Source organism: Clavelina lepadiformis, chromosome 4 (genome assembly GCF_947623445.1).
Source record: "Clavelina lepadiformis chromosome 4, kaClaLepa1.1, whole genome shotgun sequence".
In the NCBI taxonomy this organism is placed as follows: Eukaryota; Metazoa; Chordata; class Ascidiacea; order Aplousobranchia; family Clavelinidae; genus Clavelina; species Clavelina lepadiformis.
In genome coordinates this window covers 5,993,296-6,012,567 of record NC_135243.1, presented here as the reverse complement: position 1 = coordinate 6,012,567, position 19,272 = coordinate 5,993,296, and the positions used below count along the sequence as shown (strand labels likewise).

Here is a 19,272-nt window from a genome sequence, read left to right as displayed (position 1 = left end):
GTGGAACTGTATGATACTGTTACAATGCATGCATAAGCCAAAACTGTGTGAACAAAAGGCGAAAGAATTTTCGTGCTCACTGCAAATGTAGCAGTTTCTAAGGCTTATACCATCAGGTTATGATCATCCCTTTTCTAAACTTCTGACCTTGTGTCCTTATACCATTTCGCTCTTTCTGACTTTTTAGTAAAGTAGTTCATTCTTCCGCTTGAGAAAGTAATGTTTTTTAGTTTTTAGGATCACTGAGAGGATAATTAGTTAGTCACGTGCTGTGTTGTAAGTTTTTGGTGTCTGTTGCATGTCATGTCCGCGCCCATCGCACAACTGGACGATGAATGGGAAAGTTTTTCAAGTTTTGCAAACGTTGAAGATATTTCTTGTAACAACATATTTACTTCCATAAATACAAATGTGGAAATAGAAAATCACTTAAATCAAAATGGGACACTCAATGAAAACTCCGAGACGTTGGACAAGTTCCCAGGACAGGAAATCAACAGTTACGAAAGCATGGAAGATTTGGTTCATACATTCGATGAGAAGTTAGCAGCATGCTTTCGGATTAACCCGTCAAACTCTGATACCATAAATGAGACGGTTGATACCGACATATTAACACAAGACTGCCTATGGAAAAGATTGACAGACAGTTACGGCCTCGTGCAACCATTAAACTGGGAGAAGTCACAAATTCGAAAACTGCACATCCCTGCGTTAAATTTACCTATCGCGAAGACTGAAAGCGAAAAAAGTAAACATGAACCAAAAATGCAACAAAATCAAGATTTAAAGGATGAAGAGTTAAAAAAGCAAATGGACTATCACAGCATGATAGAATATAATATCTACACGGAAGATGAAACAATATTTTACAACACAACTGGACAAGAAGAAAATGGCGGAATAGTTTTACAAACTGCTGATGAAGTCATTGAGGAATTAGAAGGAATCATGCAAGATGCTGAGGACACCAATGCTACCGTTAATCTTGAAATTCAGGAAGAGACGGGGATTATATTTGATGAGAACTCCCTGGAAGGGGAACTGGACGACGAACTAAGTTGTGCCAGTTTTCATCCACGATTGTCGATGGGATCACCCTCCAGTCAAGATGAGAGTGATCGTGCGGTGGAACTTAAAAGTATGAGCGTGGCTGAACTGAATGCTTTGAATGAAGACTTGGAAGAACAAGTAAAACTGCTATCAAGTGAATTACTCGACGAATTAAATCTTCGGGATGAACTTCAGTGTGAGTACGAAGTCAAAAACACGTTTATTTCAAGGGTTTTAGAAGTCCAATATAAGCGGGAACAATTTAATAAAAGTCTTAACAATGCACCTGTGGCTAAGAAATTTAACCTTCTGCGAAGAAGCACAACAACCGATTCTTTGGCAAAGGAGGGACGATTTCTTACAACTGTGATTCCCTGCAATGAAGGTGACAAGCTCACACTGGACAATTTAATGGCATTGATAAAAATCCTGGATGCAATCAAAACTGACAGCGATGAAGTTCCTGCTTTACTCACGTCTTACATATTGAAAGTTTTATGTCCTGCAGCTCACACGAATCACACTTTACAGTTGTAGTAGTTTTAGCTGATGGTAAACGTAAATTTTAAATTGTTATTCCCTGGACCGTATCAAAGACTTGCTCTTATCTCCATACAACGTTTCGTTTTTGAATATGTTAAGTTATATACACTGATAGTATATTTACCTTTTACCTTTTCGCTAGCACATGCGGTGACATGTTTAACGAATTGAAATCAGTGTTATGTAGTTTGCTAGTTTATCTACAGTACTAGCATTATTCTACTGATTAGTAATTTGGTACTAATGCACGTATATAAGTTTTTAGAAGAATGTTTTTATGCTTGTGTAGGTAGGATAGAGCTAACTTGCAGTAAGTTCACTTTTCAATAGCATTTTTATAATTGTTTTTACATGGTATTTTACACTGCATACACCTGGTGATGCAAATTAAACATGTACATTTACCTCAAATTTATTAACAAAAGCACAGAGCTATTACATAACCCCACAAACTCATTAGCAGCTAAATAATTGATTTAGTTGTTGTTAAATGCAGCAAAATATACTGCAACAATTACTGCTTTATCTGCTACTGCAGTGTTATTGCCCAAAAGCTCTTCATTCATTTAACCCACAACTAATCTCTAACCTTGAAATAGCACTGAATTAGTTAAATTTGCGTGTATGCAATTTTGCCCCTATTTATATGACAACATTCATGAAATATTTTTCTCAGTATGTTGTGTGTAAAGGCTCACTCTTTGATTTTTTAAGGTAAAAAATTGTTTTGTTGTGTGGCATGTGAACTGCAACAGTTTTTGTCTTAACGATCCCAAACCTGGTTTTTGTTGATAGAAAAAGCTCACATGTATGTGCAACATGCAATCACATGGATCTGAGTGTTGTCTTATTTAGAATGCTAACCGAGAGTGGAACATCCCTTTTTTTTGCAGCCAATATTAAATAGGCCTAATACATATATATCGTCATCATAGCCTACCATTTTACTTAGTATTAATTATTAGTTTTTTCTGATAAACTGTAATTTCATGTTTTGGCCAAGACTGTCTATAAATATGGTCTATGCTTTTAATGTTTTCTGTTTTCAGTATTGTAATGAATGTCATCCACTGATTTGACCTGTGACAAATGATTTTTTTAAATTTTGCAATCACAATCCCTGCTGAGAAGTGATTTCTTTGCTACTGTTCTTTGAAACTTATTTTCTACTGTATATAATGATTTACTTACTTTTTTACAAATCTGGAAAATTGCTTGGTAGTACATATTTGTTTGTGTAAAATTTACTCAAAACTGCATCATTTATAAGCCGGTTAGACTCTTACATTCAAACTTTTTTGTTTGTGTTGGTCAAAGGCTCAAAAGCAAATTCTGCTTTGTCAGGATTTTGATTTATGTAACTTGGTGTATATATATGCATGATTAGCCTTGTCAGGCTTGCTTAGCATCAATATTAACTTGCATTCGATTGTATCCACACTGTAACATGTTGTTTTTATATATAGTTTTGATTATTATATACATGTTGAATTTTTGTTTCAATCTTTTTTGTTGTTGTGTTTTTGATTTTAAAATTGATGTTTTATTTTAATGTTGCATATTATATACTTTTTTTGCAACCATGTCATTCATGTGTGTGAGTTTGTGTGTCTTAAACACTGCTACTTTTATGTAGAAACCATAGGAAATGTTTAAAATGCAATGCTATGTGAGTAGTGAAAGTAGTTTTCCCTTGACACGTCAAGGATTATCACGATTTAATTGTCAGATAAATATTCTATAACTAAAATTACGTAGAACTTGCCTGTTGCAACCGTATCATATTTATTCAACGTGAAAACCTTTGGTAAAACAGAATTTATATGATTTATGTATTGTAGGCCTAATGGTTTCCAACAGATTATTAAATTTCTTATTTTTTCAATTGTGCCAATTATTTACTTGTTTTCATATTTATCAATAACAAAAAGCCTATAAGTTGTGGTTTTGGCTTAATTTACTGTTTAAATCTTCTGTTAAACTTAGGTGAAAGTCACATATAGTTTAGGCCTTATTGTGTTGTATTGCCAGTAGGTATGCATTAACTTAAGTACATCTTTCATTTCAATACCTTGAAGCCATTGTCTTAAATGCACATTGCAGTTATTTGTTAATTGGTACATCTTAAAGTGTCAATGTTGAGCATGACTTTGTTGTTAGGTCGATACTTAGATGGATTTACGATTATTCCTTAAACATAATACAAACAGTTTGCTTTACTTTGACTGGCTACCAAAATCTGAACATGGATGATCATCAAGAGCATCATCATCATGAGCATCAAGAGAATCTGTGGGCCCCCGGACAGCAAAATTCAGTTAGTATTTTTACCTGTTTATTTTAATAATCGTTTAGGGCACACAGTAGAAGACGAGGCCGCAGTAAAGTCAATTTTTGGAATTAGAATGAATTCATTTGGAAGTATATGAACTTGATACTAGTAAGCTAAAAAAGTTTACTTGTATATATGTTGGCATTAATGGGTTCAGCCCCTATAGTATGGCTTGAATTTACTGATTTCCTCAATACTTTTTGCTATTCTGATCTAAATCATACAGTATATGCTGGTATTACATATACTATTACAATTTATCCATGTTTTAATAATCCTACATTAGTTATTTCACTTCATTAGTCTGTCACTTCCACCTTGTCTAGGCCTAGTCTATAAATCTCGTTTACATCTAACCATATATCTACAATACCCCTAACCAGAATTCAGAAACCAATTGAAGAAAAGTGAATATGCCGATTGAATCACAATAAAACCCAGTAAATGAAATATGATTGGTTGTTTGTCAATGATGATATTTTGACAGATGGATACGGGCATGAACGATGGCGAAGGTGAAATGGAACAGACAAAAAAAGATAGTATCCAGCAGATGGAAAGTAAAGATTTTATAATGGAACCTGCCATTTTTACATGTCTTAAACGGTAATGTGGATTTGATTTTGAAATACGGATGATTTGAGGTTATTCAACTTAGCAGTAGCAGAGTATATATATATATATGGAGAATAAACTGGTACAGTATAACTGAAATTTTTAGTGTCTTAGGTGTCAGTAGGTAGGATTTTAAGTGTTCACTGCATTCGTTCTATAAATAAAGTGTCACCACTTAGAATTGAATTAGGCTAGTACAGTAATTCTACACTCCTTTACTGCTTGATATTGACAGATGAAGTGTAAGCTAATGTTTAAAGTAACGTGCAAGTTAGTCTTAAATCAATCAAAAGTTGTCATCAATATATGGCAGAAAGAATTTTTCAATTATATTTAGTGGTTAAAAAATTACAGTATTGCCAAAAGAATGTCGCAAAAAATATATAACAAGCAAATTAACACCCGATTTGCAATAAAGTTTTGCCAATATCTGCTCAACTACTATATCAAATGTTGAAAAACTTTTTCTCCAACTTTTACTTACTGACAGTGACACTTACCCCTCACTTTAGCATTTTAATTTTTGGCTTTGTGTAACTTATGATGACATGGCTTGTTATTTTGCTTGTTTAAAAGATATTTCCAAGCTGGCGGTATGCCTGAAAAAGTTGTTGAGCTTCTGTCAGAAAACTACACTGCCGTTGCACAAACTGTCAATCTTTTGGCTGAATGGCTTATTATGTGTGGTGAGTGATGAACAGTTGGTTATGCTGTGGTTAATTAGTGACCATTAATGTAAGTTCCAAGACTCACTTCATGTTGTGTTGCCACGATTGTTTTACTTCTGTAATTCCAAACAAATAAATGTGTGTCTTTATACGAGTGTCAAGCAGAAATTTGAAGTTATTCTAACTACTGTGTTTAGGTTTGGCCCCTACAGACGTACAAGATCTTGTTGAAGACCACTTAAAGGACTTACTACTCAAACATTTTGACCCGAAGAAGGCAGATACCATCTTTACTGAGGAGGGCGAGGTAAGAAATAATTAATAATTCAAAAGATTTTAAAGTGCAAGTTTTACACCCTTCTTATTACGTTGCTTATGTCAATATTGATGGAACAGTTCCAAGCGTTGAGTTTTTATAGTTTTAAATAACTATCAAATCTTCTACGAGCGACTCAATCACTTTAAATTTCAGTTATACGTCAGAACCAACTTGTTTAATAGTAAAATGCGTGTCGATATGATATTATCATAAATGACAACATCAAGAGGGTTAGTGTAACGTCATCATTGTGATTCATCATCATCTCCACTCATCTATTGTTTGGTGACAGTGTGATGTCAGTTTTATTTCGAGTTTGAGGTTGTCATCCAGCAGAATAGTGAAAGTGCACATAAGTGTATTCTCTTCAGGCCTCTTGCGACATGTTTCGATTGACAGTGTTATATCCTCATTTCACTTCAACCACTTCAAGGTCCACTGAAGTGTAACATTCATTTCCTGCTTTTGCCTTGATCTCAGTTGCTGTTAGCGGCTTAATTATATACTGGCAAATTTATGTACATTTGTATATATGCTACAATATGAACGCACATTGGAATATCACCTTCCTTTACACATTTTAATATTAATGTGTATATAGTTTTATTTACGTTCATTTCTGTGCCAAATACTCATGCTTTCATATCTTAGAGCAGTGGTTCTTAACCTTTTTCATCTGTTTTCCTATTTACGCCAACTTCAAAACTCAAGTTTCCCACCTTTGGTTTTTAACAGTTTTTTTGGGCTAGAGCTTAAGTAAACCTCATTTCTGAACATAATTGAATGTAACCAATCAAACAATTCAATTCAACGAATGTGTTATAATCAAATCATTACGTTTCTGATACCTACCACAAGTGCAAAGTCTATACAGCTTGATAATATATAATATTCAAATTGTCTTAACATCAATTCAAATGTAACTTGGCAACACTTTTGTGTGCATGAGGCGATTGGGCAGTGGCTACACTGCAGAATTCTTATTAAACAGTAGCATGATATAATATATGTTCATTTACAACAAAACTTCTTTCGTGAGTATGATTTTTGTGTACATAAGATATTTAGGTTAATTATTTCCCACCAGTTAAGAACTGCTGCCCTAGACGGTGGTAATCAGAGATTTGTTTTGGCGGCTTTGCCAAGTAGTGTCTGAAGTAGAACATAATAGGCCCATCGAGTTTAAGGGTTGTATATTGTCAGGTTACCTGTATCACCAATCAGACGTCTTACAAGTGCGTAGACATCCTATTTGTCACTTTAGTCTGGGTGTTGTTTTTTGTATAACAGGCCAATATGGTTTTCTTTCCCTGTTTTCTGCTCTCCATTGTAATGAATTTATGACATGTTTTGTGTAGACTCCTTCATGGCTGGAAAGCATGATTGCCCACCCAAAATGGAGGCAGTTGTTTTACAAGTTGGCGGAAGAGTATCCAGATTGTCTCATGTTGAACTTTACAATTAAGGTATCATACAAAGAGGTTTTGTTAACACCAAATTCTGCATGTGCATATATCTAGACTTTATTTGCTGCGTTCTACAAGTATCACACCATTTACATGGTTTATGTGAAAAACAAAAAGTTTGATTTGAAGTATGTTGCTGCATTGGAAAAGTTGTAATTTGTGTACTGTGTATAGGTATTGCGGTCTATATTAGTATAGGCTGCATATTATTATTTAAAACGAAAATTGTCTCAAGCACTTGTTCAGCATAGCTGAAAATGCTAACGTTTCAACCTTTAACTTGAATCAGAAGAAAGATTATGCAACATGGCTGTTACATGTGGAATAATGACATTTAAATACGTATGCAAGTGTGTTATTCACATCAGTAATTGTTATGTACAGTATAAGTCAGGTCCATTCATATGCGGTTAATATGTTTCAAATCCAATCATACCAGTCTCCTGTTTCAGCTTATCTCAGATGCAGGCTACCAGGCCGAAATCACAAATGTCTCCACAGCATGCACGCAGTTGGAAGTCTTCTCTCGCGTTTTGAGGACTTGTCTCGCTAATATCTTGGAAGGTGCAGGGGAGGAAACGATGAGTCGTAATGTGCCGGATTTTGCAGTCAGTGAAATTTTTTATACCTTTTAAATAGAGTTTACTTATTGGGACCGCTATTATTTTTGCTTGTATACATATGCATATATGATATGTTTATGCAGTATGTATCTTTGCGATTTGTAGGTTGTTAATTTGATTTTATTTAAACGTACTCTTTATGTATCGTTACTAGTCTAACAAAGCTTGGTTATTTTTGTATGATTTTTTTACATACTGTATATCGTATATCACATGATTATTTATCGAAGAAATTTGAAGAAATAGTTGCCATAGTTTTTTAAAACTAAGTGCAGACGCCTAATTTTAGTTGGACTAATTTTTTGATACAACTCTGTTTTCGCAGAAAATGGTTTGCCACGCTGAGCATACCTATCTCTACACACAGATCGTTATGGCTGTACTGTCCCAAGATCGAAACGGTGGATCTGTTGTACGCAGAATTTCCCAGGAGGTCCAGAAATATGCAAAAGAGAAGTAAGATTTTAAAACCATTGTCTGACGAAGCTGCTTTAATTGACTGAAGTGGTTGTTTGATTCGGCATTATTGCTACTGCTTGTTTCTATTAATTCCCAAGCGGGAATGCGTTTGATTGTCCAATTATAAATGTATGCGAGTTGTACATTGCTTTTGCAACTTTCGATTGTTAAGACGGCACTCTCTCATGCGTTGATTCAAGTGTGGTGTTGTGTGGCAGTTGGTGATAGCATAGGGCCAAAGAAATCAATTTCTTTATTGTTTGCTGAATTGCACTGAAATAAATTTCTTTAATTTCATAGATATATTTTTGCATTTCAAGTTATTTTACTTGTATGACGCTTAAAATATTGTCGATTATTTGATTCATTTCAAATCTCATTGTATATAATTATATACAATGAGTATGTTGCTTTCTTGTTGGCTACTTCTGTGTACTGCAACTGACAACTCATAATTTGCATGTCTATTTGGTTTCTCATTTAATGGCATTACAAATCGTGATAAGCTATTTTTGATAATCTATTTAAGGTTGGGCAATAATTTATATGCTGTTTGTTGCTTGCATGTTTGTAATATGTTTTAATTCCATGTAAATGTGAAAAAAATACTAGACAATTATAAATACATATATGTGCAGAAATAAATTAGCATTAAGTGAAATGCCTTCGCGACTATGTAGTGTCTTCACTGAAGGTAATATGATGTGTTGCTTTCATAAATGTATCTGCAAAACTAATGTGTAAAAACTTTCTGATATTCCCAAAATTTTGCGAGATCTCAGTTGCAAATAAATTTTGGCAATGTGTCATTGCAACGTCTGTATGTAATAAACACACTGTATCCATCAGTCTATATCTCGCTTTTGTTACATTGTTACGAACAAGGTTACATTGGATAACAGAAAGCTGTCACAAAGTTACAATAGTATTGTTTTAGTATTTCATTGTTGTAGTTTTTTAGTATTGTTTTTCAGTGACTATACTTCCAACACTGTTTTCTTTCTAGGGGGCATGATGTCACCCACATCACCCTTGCCTTAAGTGGGGCTTCTGCATACCCACGAGCACAACAGAGTATCATGTCAATGCTGTCTAAGGGTCAGCTGAATCCCGGAGATATCACAGTCTTACATAAGCTTTATTCATCGGATGACCCTCCACCAGTCAACTTAATACGGGTAATTTGAAATTAATGACAGTGCATGGTCGGCTTCTCTCATATTAGGACGGTGATATGTGGCTAAATGAGATATTCCACTCCCAATTTTCGAAATAGTTGTCTATTTTGTTTAGTTTGTCAATGGACTTTAGTTTGACAGTGTGATTAGTATCGATGTGGGATGACAATGGTTTTAAGAAATAAGAATGCTTGTCCTGAAAACTGTGGCATCTGTTTTTCTGATATATACCGTCTGTTAAAACTCAAACAATGCAAAATCCACTTACAGATCCACGTTTTTAGGAAACCTTCAGTTTTGCCTTTAAAATATAGACTTGGATTCACGACTTGTGTTTTACGTAGGCTGTACCATGTTGCAGTCACTCTAATTGTATTTTTTCTGTACATAATTTTGCAGTATCCTCTGTTCCTCGAGTTGTTTGTTGATTGTCTTTTCACCACAAGTGGAGCAAAAATAAACCCAGACCACAAGCATAAATACATTTACTTACTCGCATATGCCGCAAGCATCACCGAAACTTGGCACAGGGTTTGTACATCTACTGCATCATTCTCAGTATAATTTCTGTTGTTATTAAGTTGACGTTTCGATGCTGTTGCAGTTCAAATGACTCTCGTCATAAGTTGCTGTAGTTTTGCATAGAGTATGTTACCTTGTAACAAATGTTCATTATTGAGTTTCACTTTCATATTGAATTGTCTATTAGTCATTAAAAAACAAAATTCACTGACCAAAATGTATCAGTTAGTTTAAACATTTGATACCACGTATTTATGTCACATTCAAGATAATTGTTTGCTATGTACGTTTTCAGCATTTACTTGCCAAGACTTACTTGTTATTCAACACAAAATTTAGGTTTTTCACTTTTTCAGGCTGAACGAAGGTCAATATTAAGAGATGAACTGATTCCAACCGCCCAAGCCATTGACAAGGTTCATCACCTTGTCTGTGAGATCAAGGGTCATGCAGAGTTGCTATCAGAAATTAGCACTTTGTACCAATGCATAAGGTAACTTTTGTAATACGGCAGAAACTATTTTGGCGAAACCTTATTGGTCAAGCCCTGATTCATCACTAACAAGGTGAAGGAGAAAGTGATGCATTGTCCACAGCAATTTGCACAAACAATGGATAAAGCTTTTTACCCACCACTCAAAAGGTGAAGGAGAGAGGGCTACTTTCTTCTGCATGGTAGGTGAAAAACTTTGTCATGCTTTGCCTGTTAAGTTCAAATCACTCGAGCGTGACATGGCATAGACATTCTCTCTTTCCACTTCTGGATGGTGGGTTAAAGGCTCTACCACCCTGATTGACAAAATACTTGTTTGAAAACCTGAACTAGGAAGTTTCCATGGTTTAAATTGCTTCCTATTGGGATTCTGATTCTCTTACACAAGACAGCTTGATAGTTGAATGTTTTTATAAAACTACCGAAGTTTTTGTCATAAACTGTGCTATGGCTGTCTTTGCTGGCTTGAAAGACACCATTGTTTTATCATGGCAATGTTCAACATTGCTAAACGGCAACTTGCTATACTTTAGGGTTGTCGAGAATTTAAAAAGTTTAAAATGATATTTTTATAAGTTACAAAATCCGCTAGAACTGATCTCTACATTCACTATCTATACACTATACCAGGGATGTCCAACCTTTTATTATAGTGGGCCGCATTGTCACTTGAAATAATTCAATGGGCCGCAGAACCTATTAAATTTCAAGAAAAATGGGTACATAAATAAACAATTAAAAACCATTAACGAGTCTTATAGTTATATATAATCCTGTTGCTCCCATTCTATACTATTACTGTGCCCCTAAAAGCTGACTGGTACATTTTAATTAGGCTAAGATTCAAAGTTCAAAATACTATTTTTGGAGTGAAAATGACTAGCGGGCCGCACAAAAATCTCAGGCGGGCCGCAGGTTGGACATCCCTGCACTATACAAACATGATAAATCCATTTTATGTTTTGTTAATTTTGTTTTCGCAACTTAGTTTGAACTGGAAAAAATGTTAGATTTCTATTTGTTGGTTTCTAGACTTTTTATGCTGTTGCCTTATTTGACAAAAATTAGTGAGCTTTGAAACATAATAATATTTCATGTTAGCCGATGAATTGACCAAAAGGTGCAACAACGAACAACACTAAAACACATGTCATTGATTTAGAAGGGCAATTTTCGAAAATCTGGCTACTTTGTGTAATCTTGACAGCCTGCAGGATTTTTATGAAAGCGTAGATCTGTTAAGCTTTTAATTTCATTTAAGCTTCAAACAAATTCTTGACAATCACATACTAGAGAAAATTTGGAGTTTTTTGAAACATTGAACTTCGACACAGCTCGCTTTATTTGCTATTGCTTTTTGATTTCAGACATCTTCAGTAATGGCTCTTTTGCTCTAAAATTTGCATTATACAATCAATAGGAAAGTAAATGGTTATCAATGGGCATCGCAAATACATATTTTTAAAATTACAAAAAAAAAGTTCACAGAAGTTGTTTTTTGACTGTAGCATGGGTAAGAATTTAATGAATAACAACTTTCTAAGTTTTGAACTATCCTACCATACGTCCATATTGTGAGTACTTTATGACAATCGTCCAGTTACAGCATTCCATTCAGAAGCTCCAACAATACATGCAAAGTTGAACTTTATCTATTCTACCACGTATGATAAAGTTTCGTACATAAGTTGCTTGTCTACAATCACCGTTAAAATATTTTGCTGTCGTTTCAGATACCCTGTCGTTGCAAAAGGAGTGTTGAAATGGGTCGAACAAACTGTATCTGACCCCAAGTACTTTGAGAAGCAGATGGACCACACCCCCCTACATCTTATCCTCCTAGACGAGGTTGCGAGCTTTTTTATTTTTAAACTTGTCCATTTTATGGTCTTGAATGCATTTTTGTAGACAACTTTGGAGAAAATATCATCCCTGTTGACTGCAGTTGTGTACTTGTATTAACGTAACTTCGTCGTAAGCATGTATAATCGCTGAAATTGCTTGCTTGTTGTGTTTATTAAACAGTTTTATGTGATCAATTTTTACAGATCGGCACTTGCCACCTACTGTTGCACCAGGACGTCTTAAAACTTTTGATAAACCTGTTCGAGGAAACATTCAGTGAACTGGACACACTTGTGCAACTGGAACTTAAGAAAACTGTTTTAGACAGAATGGTAAGAAATTTAAAGAGAATGTAGGTTGGTAAATGTTATAAGGGTTTTGTTATACTTCATACAACAACAACAAAGTCATTTAGCTGTAGGGAACTGAAGTGGGTTACGTTTTAATGTGTTATAATATTTAAGATTTTGTCTCAAAAGTACGCCGGTTTAATTGTGAAATCTTGGTTATATTCACCAGGTTCACCTCATGAGCCGTGGATGCGTATTACCGGTGATATCATACATAAGGAAATGCACAGACCAGCAGGACGCAGACGTCTCGCTCATCAGACACTTTGTAACCGAGGTGAATAGAAATATTTAAATCCATTATGCTTTGAAAATTTCACTTTCCTGTTTTTCATTTTATACGTCATTGTCATTTTTTTATACAATACGTAGCACAAAGGTTTTTACACTAGAAAAAGAAATGTTTTCAACTGATTCCAGGTCCTCGACATCATATGCCCGCCGTATACATCGGATTTTGTCCATATGTTCCTGCCTATTATTGAAAGTGAAAGCATCACTGGAACATTAAGAAACGATGATGGTAACGATCCAGTCTCAGACTTCATAGGTGAAAAAGTTTCCGATTTTTTTGTTCTTTATTACTTAATTTTAATTTGATTAAATTTTAGAATAGTTTGATAATTGGTATTGTTTGAAGTTCATTATAACAATACTTGCATACTTTGACGGTAATTTGCTTTAATAATTCCGCCACTTAATTTCTTCTAACCCAACATTTTGCTTTCAGTTCACTGCAAAACAAACTTCATCATGGTGACGTAACCACGGTAAGTAAATACTACTCATGCAAAATAGAAACATAAAAACAGTAAAATATGCCAACATTTTCGCTCATTTTAAATTTGACCTGGTCCTCCATCCATCTTTTACTGCTAGACCAAAGAAAATACGTGAAACGTCTCACAACCAAAGAGAAACCAACCGTTCTTGATGATGCTTTGCAGTTGGAATCCTCGGCGATTGAGAAAGGGTTTACCGTCCATCTTACTCTGCTATTCGTGGACATAGGAAGTTGATTGTCCACTTCGAAGCGACTGCGATGTTCGAATATTGTTTCGTTATGCGTTAACTGTGGTGGTCGTTGCGGAACTCTGCTTCCGTGGACAGACAACCTTGAGTGAGCGATTTCTTTGGATTATAAATTTTTCGCAATGTAAGCAGATAATGACCCATCAAGGGATATGTGCCACACAACGCAAGTCACAATATTGCAACAAATAATATAGTTCTTGCAAAATTGCAACTTGTGTCTGGATGAATTTTTACCTGCAAGGAGGACAAAGGATGGAGCTTACATTGGATAGAGCAAAGCAAAGCTTGTATTAGAATCTTAAATGATATCTTTTTGTGTTAATTCCCTCAAGTTCTGAAATAATATTAAACACTCAAACTTCCAACAATCTACTCTAGAGGAAAGCTTTAGTAAGAACCTGACCACTAGAACTAGAACCACTAGACCGTAAATATAAGCTAATGTGTTGTAATCTATATAATCTTGCTAGAGACGACCCACCCGCATCGTTATTGGGCTTGGAAGCGTTCTTTGAAACCATATGGACTTTCACATACATCATAAAATTTCTGTAGGTTTCTTTACTAACAGACAAATAGAATTGCAGCAGTTTTATAGGCCTTCATTTTAAAAGGCTAATGTACTCACAGCGCCGGCCTTAAGGAGACGTCAAACACTTAAAACTAAAATCTTTATGATTTTGTTAGACGTCTTACGTAGGGCTTTATAAAACCTGTTTAGAGCAATCAAAAGGATGGTTTGTGTTGTTCTCTAGCCTGGGAATTACCCTAGCGGGTGGCGTGCTACAATGTCCCAGGTCGCGTGCAGAATAGGCCAAAAATTCTAGTGTTTATTTTGCGCCTCTGTAAAAAAAGTTTGAACCATAGTTTTTTGATGGCATTTTATGGAATGGTAGTCCAAAGCATACTAAACAGACATGGAAAATTTCATGGAGGATTTTTCGAGTAATCAGTCTTTTAGTAAATTCACTGTATAATCAAACAAACAAGGTTTTTATGATATTTTTTGGTGTTAGGCGCCTCCTTAAGCGAATGCGCTTGGACCCCGCGCTGCTTAGCACTAAAAAAAATAGCAATTCAGATTTTACTTTGCGCAAATCACAGTGTTATTTCTCAACTTGTTCCCGAAAGAGAACGTTTTTTGTGTTTTGGTCATTAGTTCTCGCATCGGGCCCTGTGCACACTGCACACCACTGTTTGAAAACGGTTTCTTTTTAATGTTGAAAAAATGTCGGTAGCATTGTTCAGTGTCAACATAGCGGAACTGGCGTAGTCAACGGATTATATTTTCAAAAAGAATAGAAGTTAGAATAAGTTGTGTATAAAATTTCTTTGCTTGTCCTGTGAATTGAGTAGCCTACGTATCTTTGAATAATAATACATTGTTGTCTACTTGCTGAAACGATGCTCTACCATTATGGCATCAAGGTCGCTTCAATTATTTCGTAACTACAGCAACTAAGAGTTAGAGACTAATTGCAGAGCAAGATAGCATCCCGCTCTTACTGTAGAGTACTTATCTTAACAAAGTTTAGAACCAACAAAGACGAGTTTATTTCAACACCAACAATAAAGTTTCAGGTTGAATGTGTGCAACTGTGCATACCACTTAGAGAGCTATTGTTTTGCATTTTTGTTGTAGAGTAGACAGTAGAAGAAATTGTATCGTTTATTTTTCGTCATTGTCTGCGTGGAAACAAAAATAAAACGCTAATCGTTATAGCGTGATAAAACAACAACTCCAACTAAATAACTTCAAATTAAGTCCATTATGCAGTTGATCCCAAGTAGGCCTACGCCCCACAGAATCGAGAGATCATTATCAGTACCAGACACTCAATAGTAGTCTAGTTCATTTCATATAAAGTCATAGGGCTTCAGCTCAACAACTGAAATAGTTCTCAATTTAATTATGTCAATGATCGCATAACAATTATTTTAATTATATGTTCAGTAGGCTATACAATATACATAAAGACTTTATTCAAACGAAACTGAAGTGTCTGATGCTGTGATTGTTATAATTCTCCGAGGTGTATGAAATGTATATTATCCAAGAGATAAACCACTCAAAGCAAGCTCACATTCACCTGGAAATAAAAAAAAAACAAGTCATATAAGAAAGCCTGCTTGTGATGAAAGTGACATGCTTTAAGACTCAGGAGAGAGAGATTTATTTGCCCAACGCAGCACAAAAATTCACACACTTTTATAAAAAACATTATTTACAAAACGATAGACATAGCCTAATAGAAAAAAGCCAAAACATTCAACAAAATACGAAGGGGGCTTTGATGATATCTCAACCAATAAACAAAAGCTATTACTCACCATGCATTAAATAGCCTTGACACAGGTCTGGTTCCTCTAGAAACTTGCCAGAGCGAAGATCTGAAAAGGTACGAAGAACATTGTCAAATCACGAAATTAAGATTTTTAATTTTCACAAACGTACTGCATGCCTGTTTATGACGGGTTAGTTTATGGCAATCTTGTATCTTACTTACCATTACTCAGTTCCTGTATTGACCTGCAACATAAATATACGCTTTATAGTTACCGCAAGCCTCCATCTTTATATATGGAAATATGTTCATGTCGGGCTAGACGGAGTATGTAGTTCACTATAGTTTAAAGTTCAGACATGAAAATAACAAAGGCAGACATTATTTATTACGATGCATTACTTGGCTTGGTAGTCATTTTCGTTACCAGGCATTCTTCTCCTTCGCCGGCTTGAAAAAAATGCAGTTGATCTGGAAACTAATAAGAAAACCACAAACAATATGGCGGCAACTTTATAAGCCTGCATTTTGAAATATTGAAATATGCAATTGGCTGACTGAAGATGCTTTTTCGTTATAGCTGAAAAAATATGCTTGGAATGTCAAGTTGTTAATGATTGCAATAAACAAATGAGTTCATTAAAAGCATAAACTGTAAATCCCTACACGGCCTACAGCTTTGCAGTTCTTTTTCTATTGTACTTAAGCTTTTTAGCGGGATCCCGGAAATTTTGAAATGATTATATTAGGTGAAAAAATATGCCTGGGTTGACAAGTGATAACTAACAAGCTTGGTTAAAGCAGAAATTGCTGAAAAGCTGGAAATAATTTACGCAATTGTTATTTCTCTTTTTCTTTAATTGCTGATTTCCATACATCTTATTACACATTTAGCTTTAACTGTGCAGAAAAGTACTGAAACATACACACTACACCATCATTTTTAGTCAGTAAATTTTCACACCCAAAAGCATACATGTCAGTATATTTGGTATCAGCTTCAGGCTTTCCTGTTTTGCTGAAAAAATGACTTCCTGAATTTCAACGCATCTCATTAGTGTTTGCACGTTTTGCAAGACAGTTTTTGCAAAACGAATTAAAAGCTACAGTGGTTTGCAAAAGGGCTGTCTTAGGGTAACTGTTTTATCAAAAACTGAAATTAAACCGACTTCAAATTTAAACTGCAAAGTGTGTAGCTTAGCATAAAGTCTTATTACTATGATCATTAAATAACCATATAGTACACAGCCAAACCTTTTTATCAAACCTGCCCAATAAAAGCAACAAGCTTGTTTACCAACATTCATTTTTGCAAGATTTTCGTTACAGTTTTGTGTTTTGCTGGAGATTTATGTTTAACAAACTGCATTATAACTATAAATCGTGCAGTAGACTACTGGTAACTCGCTTGAGTATGGCGGAATAACCATGACATTCGCTTTTACTTTTGACGATTTGTCAACTTGAGCTATGTATGCAGGAAGCAACGTGCAAGTACGCAGGCTGAAGTAACCGCAGCGCTAAAACAAATAGTTAGCCAATGCTGCAGCTTAATCTGCAACTACAGTAGGTTAATTACTTACCACGATGCCTATTTTCGTTACTATCCAAAAATTTTATAAATTCTTATATTATCTTAATTCTCTTTTATCTTATTTTATAGGTTTCTCTACAACTTCACAGGCTGCGAATTGTTACAAAAAATTCCGAAATATTCAAATTAAACCACACAATAAAAAACTGTTTGTTTTTCGTTTTTACCCCATTCGATTTTATGCAGTTAACGCGCATTTCAAAAAGATAAACATTTTCCAGTCACTCTTAGAAGGAATATTTGGAATAGCAATTGCCGTAGCCTATAGCTACTCTACTTGCATAGAGTTTTCACCTTGTTGGAAAACTGTAGTTCCGTTTACTTAACAAATTATTTACAGCTTTAAGACATAACCGCAAAAAAAACAAACACAACTCCGTATATTCAGTTTATTTAGTTGTCATCTTCTGTTGTTGCCGATTCTCAGTCAACTACTTAATCTCATTGTCTGTTTTGGAGGCTGGAACTGCAATTATACAAAAAATATTTCCATGTTTGCTTCGGCTATAGTGCAAGCAGTTTATTGCTTTATAGAAAGTCACATGGTGACAAACTAACTTTAATATGACATAATGTTAAACTAACTTAATTCAGCGAAATACTCACAAAATTTGACGTAGCTATCTCCATATGTTTCTGTTGGCTCCAAGCTTTGTTCTTGATTTTCTGCCGTTATTAGTGTAAAAAACGTAACAGGATTTTTACTACTGCTCTCAATTAACAAATGAAACAGTTAAAAGCACGTCAAACTTACGGTTATCCAGGAAAACTTCAATGTCGGCAAACAATTCGTCCAGCTTGTCCAGTGCCTCGTCAAAATCTTGTGCTTAAAGTAAGGACGGTTATAAGAAAACCTAATAAACTATCAATCGCTCAAAACATAGAGAGATACTTGATTCGCAAAATCTTTGGCATGTGACAGATCCTAGATCAAAATTTAGGTCCTCGACCTGTGAACTAAAAAGTTACTTACCAATCTTGGATGCTGGAGTGTTGCGTCTGAAATATCATCAAACACGTAATAGCAACACATTATATAGCATAAGATAGTTTTTATTACAGTTTCATTTAGCTCTAGATTTTTGCACTAGCTTTGCTTTAGAAATAATACGTGAGAAATATGTTTAAAGCATTGTGCTGCTCCTTACTTTGGACTAATGTCTTCTGAACTTCCCTTCGATGATCGAATTCCGGATGAGATTCTCCTGGAGATTCTCCTCGATTGTTTTGGTCCTCCTAGTTCTTCTGAAACTCTTCTGCGTGATTGTGTTGTGGTGAAGATTTCTCTTTCCCCTTTAAATCCTGAAGCTGATATCGCAGACAACAACAGAGAAATCGCGATCACAAAAGCGAAAACATTGCAAGTTGTCATTTTGACGAATACGATTCAATCCTTGACGATTGAAAATGCCTGAAAATTTATATTGTTAAAACCTGTAATAATGTCCGTGCTGTTTTTTCTTTTAGCAATAGATTTATAAGCTTATAATTAGTCTTTAGGAAGCTTAAAATAAGATGATTTTCTCTATTTGCCGGTAACTGCTGTTTGCAAGAAGCTGAAAGTCTAAATTCTTGCAACGGGTTATTTTGTCGGCATTTTTCAAAGCTATTATCTGTTAGTTATCTATAATGTAATATCCAATAGTTAATTAACGACTGATTAACTTCATTAGTGATACTGTTAAGGTTTAAAAGCTACTTCTAACCATAAACGTGACAGCAACAGTCCTGTGCAGCTATAATGATGGTTTTCGAATTTCTGGTTTCATTTCTTAGAGATGGAACCACTTGTAAGAGCAGGAAAGATTAAATTTCTTGCAAAACCGTTTCCTGTAACATGTCACGTTACAAGAAATTTGATAAATTAACTCCTTCCCTCGCATAGGGATGAA

At 34.9% G+C, this 19,272-nt stretch overlaps 3 protein-coding genes across 3 annotated transcripts; 2 read left to right on the top strand and 1 right to left on the bottom strand.

The window, feature by feature from the left end:
- Positions 1–303: 303 nt before the first annotated feature.
- Positions 304–3,756, top strand: LOC143451369 (fasciculation and elongation protein zeta-2-like). Its single transcript, XM_076951856.1, has one exon. It carries the CDS (start codon positions 304–306, stop codon positions 1,588–1,590), a length of 1,287 nt encoding a protein of 428 aa, XP_076807971.1. The 3' UTR covers positions 1,591–3,756.
- Positions 3,757–3,776: 20 nt separating this feature from the next.
- On the top strand, positions 3,777–13,236 carry LOC143451368 (negative elongation factor D-like). Its single transcript, XM_076951855.1, has 15 exons — positions 3,777–3,913; positions 4,416–4,534; positions 5,120–5,229; positions 5,409–5,518; positions 6,889–6,996; positions 7,449–7,604; positions 7,945–8,075; positions 9,085–9,256; positions 9,656–9,787; positions 10,135–10,271; positions 12,005–12,119; positions 12,320–12,448; positions 12,636–12,743; positions 12,887–13,016; positions 13,197–13,236. Exons 1-15 carry the CDS (start codon positions 3,842–3,844, stop codon positions 13,229–13,231), a joined length of 1,764 nt encoding a protein of 587 aa, XP_076807970.1. The 5' UTR covers positions 3,777–3,841; the 3' UTR covers positions 13,232–13,236.
- Positions 13,237–17,524: 4,288 nt separating this feature from the next.
- LOC143451374 (uncharacterized) lies at positions 17,525–19,203 on the bottom strand. Its single transcript, XM_076951865.1, has 6 exons — positions 19,087–19,203; positions 18,529–18,791; positions 18,354–18,379; positions 18,135–18,206; positions 17,987–18,046; positions 17,525–17,846 (listed from the first exon to the last, which is right to left on the bottom strand). Exons 2-6 carry the CDS (start codon positions 18,750–18,752, stop codon positions 17,812–17,814), a joined length of 417 nt encoding a protein of 138 aa, XP_076807980.1. The 5' UTR covers positions 18,753–18,791; positions 19,087–19,203; the 3' UTR covers positions 17,525–17,811.
- Positions 19,204–19,272: the final 69 nt, after the last annotated feature.

Bases quoted from the DNA above. Each gene is read 5' to 3' on its own strand.
- LOC143451369 (XM_076951856.1), top strand. From the start codon at position 304: ATGTCCGCGCCCATCGCACAACTGGACGATGAATGGGAAAGTTTTTCA.
- LOC143451368 (XM_076951855.1), top strand. From the start codon at position 3,842: ATGGATGATCATCAAGAGCATCATCATCATGAGCATCAAGAGAATCTG. The intron at 3,914-4,415 runs GTTAGTATTTTT...ATATTTTGACAG, and splicing joins CCCCCGGACAGCAAAATTCA to ATGGATACGGGCATGAACGA. The intron at 12,449-12,635 runs GTAAGAAATTTA...TATATTCACCAG, and splicing joins AAACTGTTTTAGACAGAATG to GTTCACCTCATGAGCCGTGG.
- LOC143451374 (XM_076951865.1), bottom strand. From the start codon at position 18,752: ATGACAACTTGCAATGTTTTCGCTTTTGTGATCGCGATTTCTCTGTTG. The intron at 18,380-18,528 runs GTAAGGAGCAGC...ATGATATTTCAG, and splicing joins TCAGAAGACATTAGTCCAAA to ACGCAACACTCCAGCATCCA. The intron at 17,847-17,986 runs GTGAGTATTTCG...GTATAATTGCAG, and splicing joins AGATAGCTACGTCAAATTTT to TTCCAGCCTCCAAAACAGAC.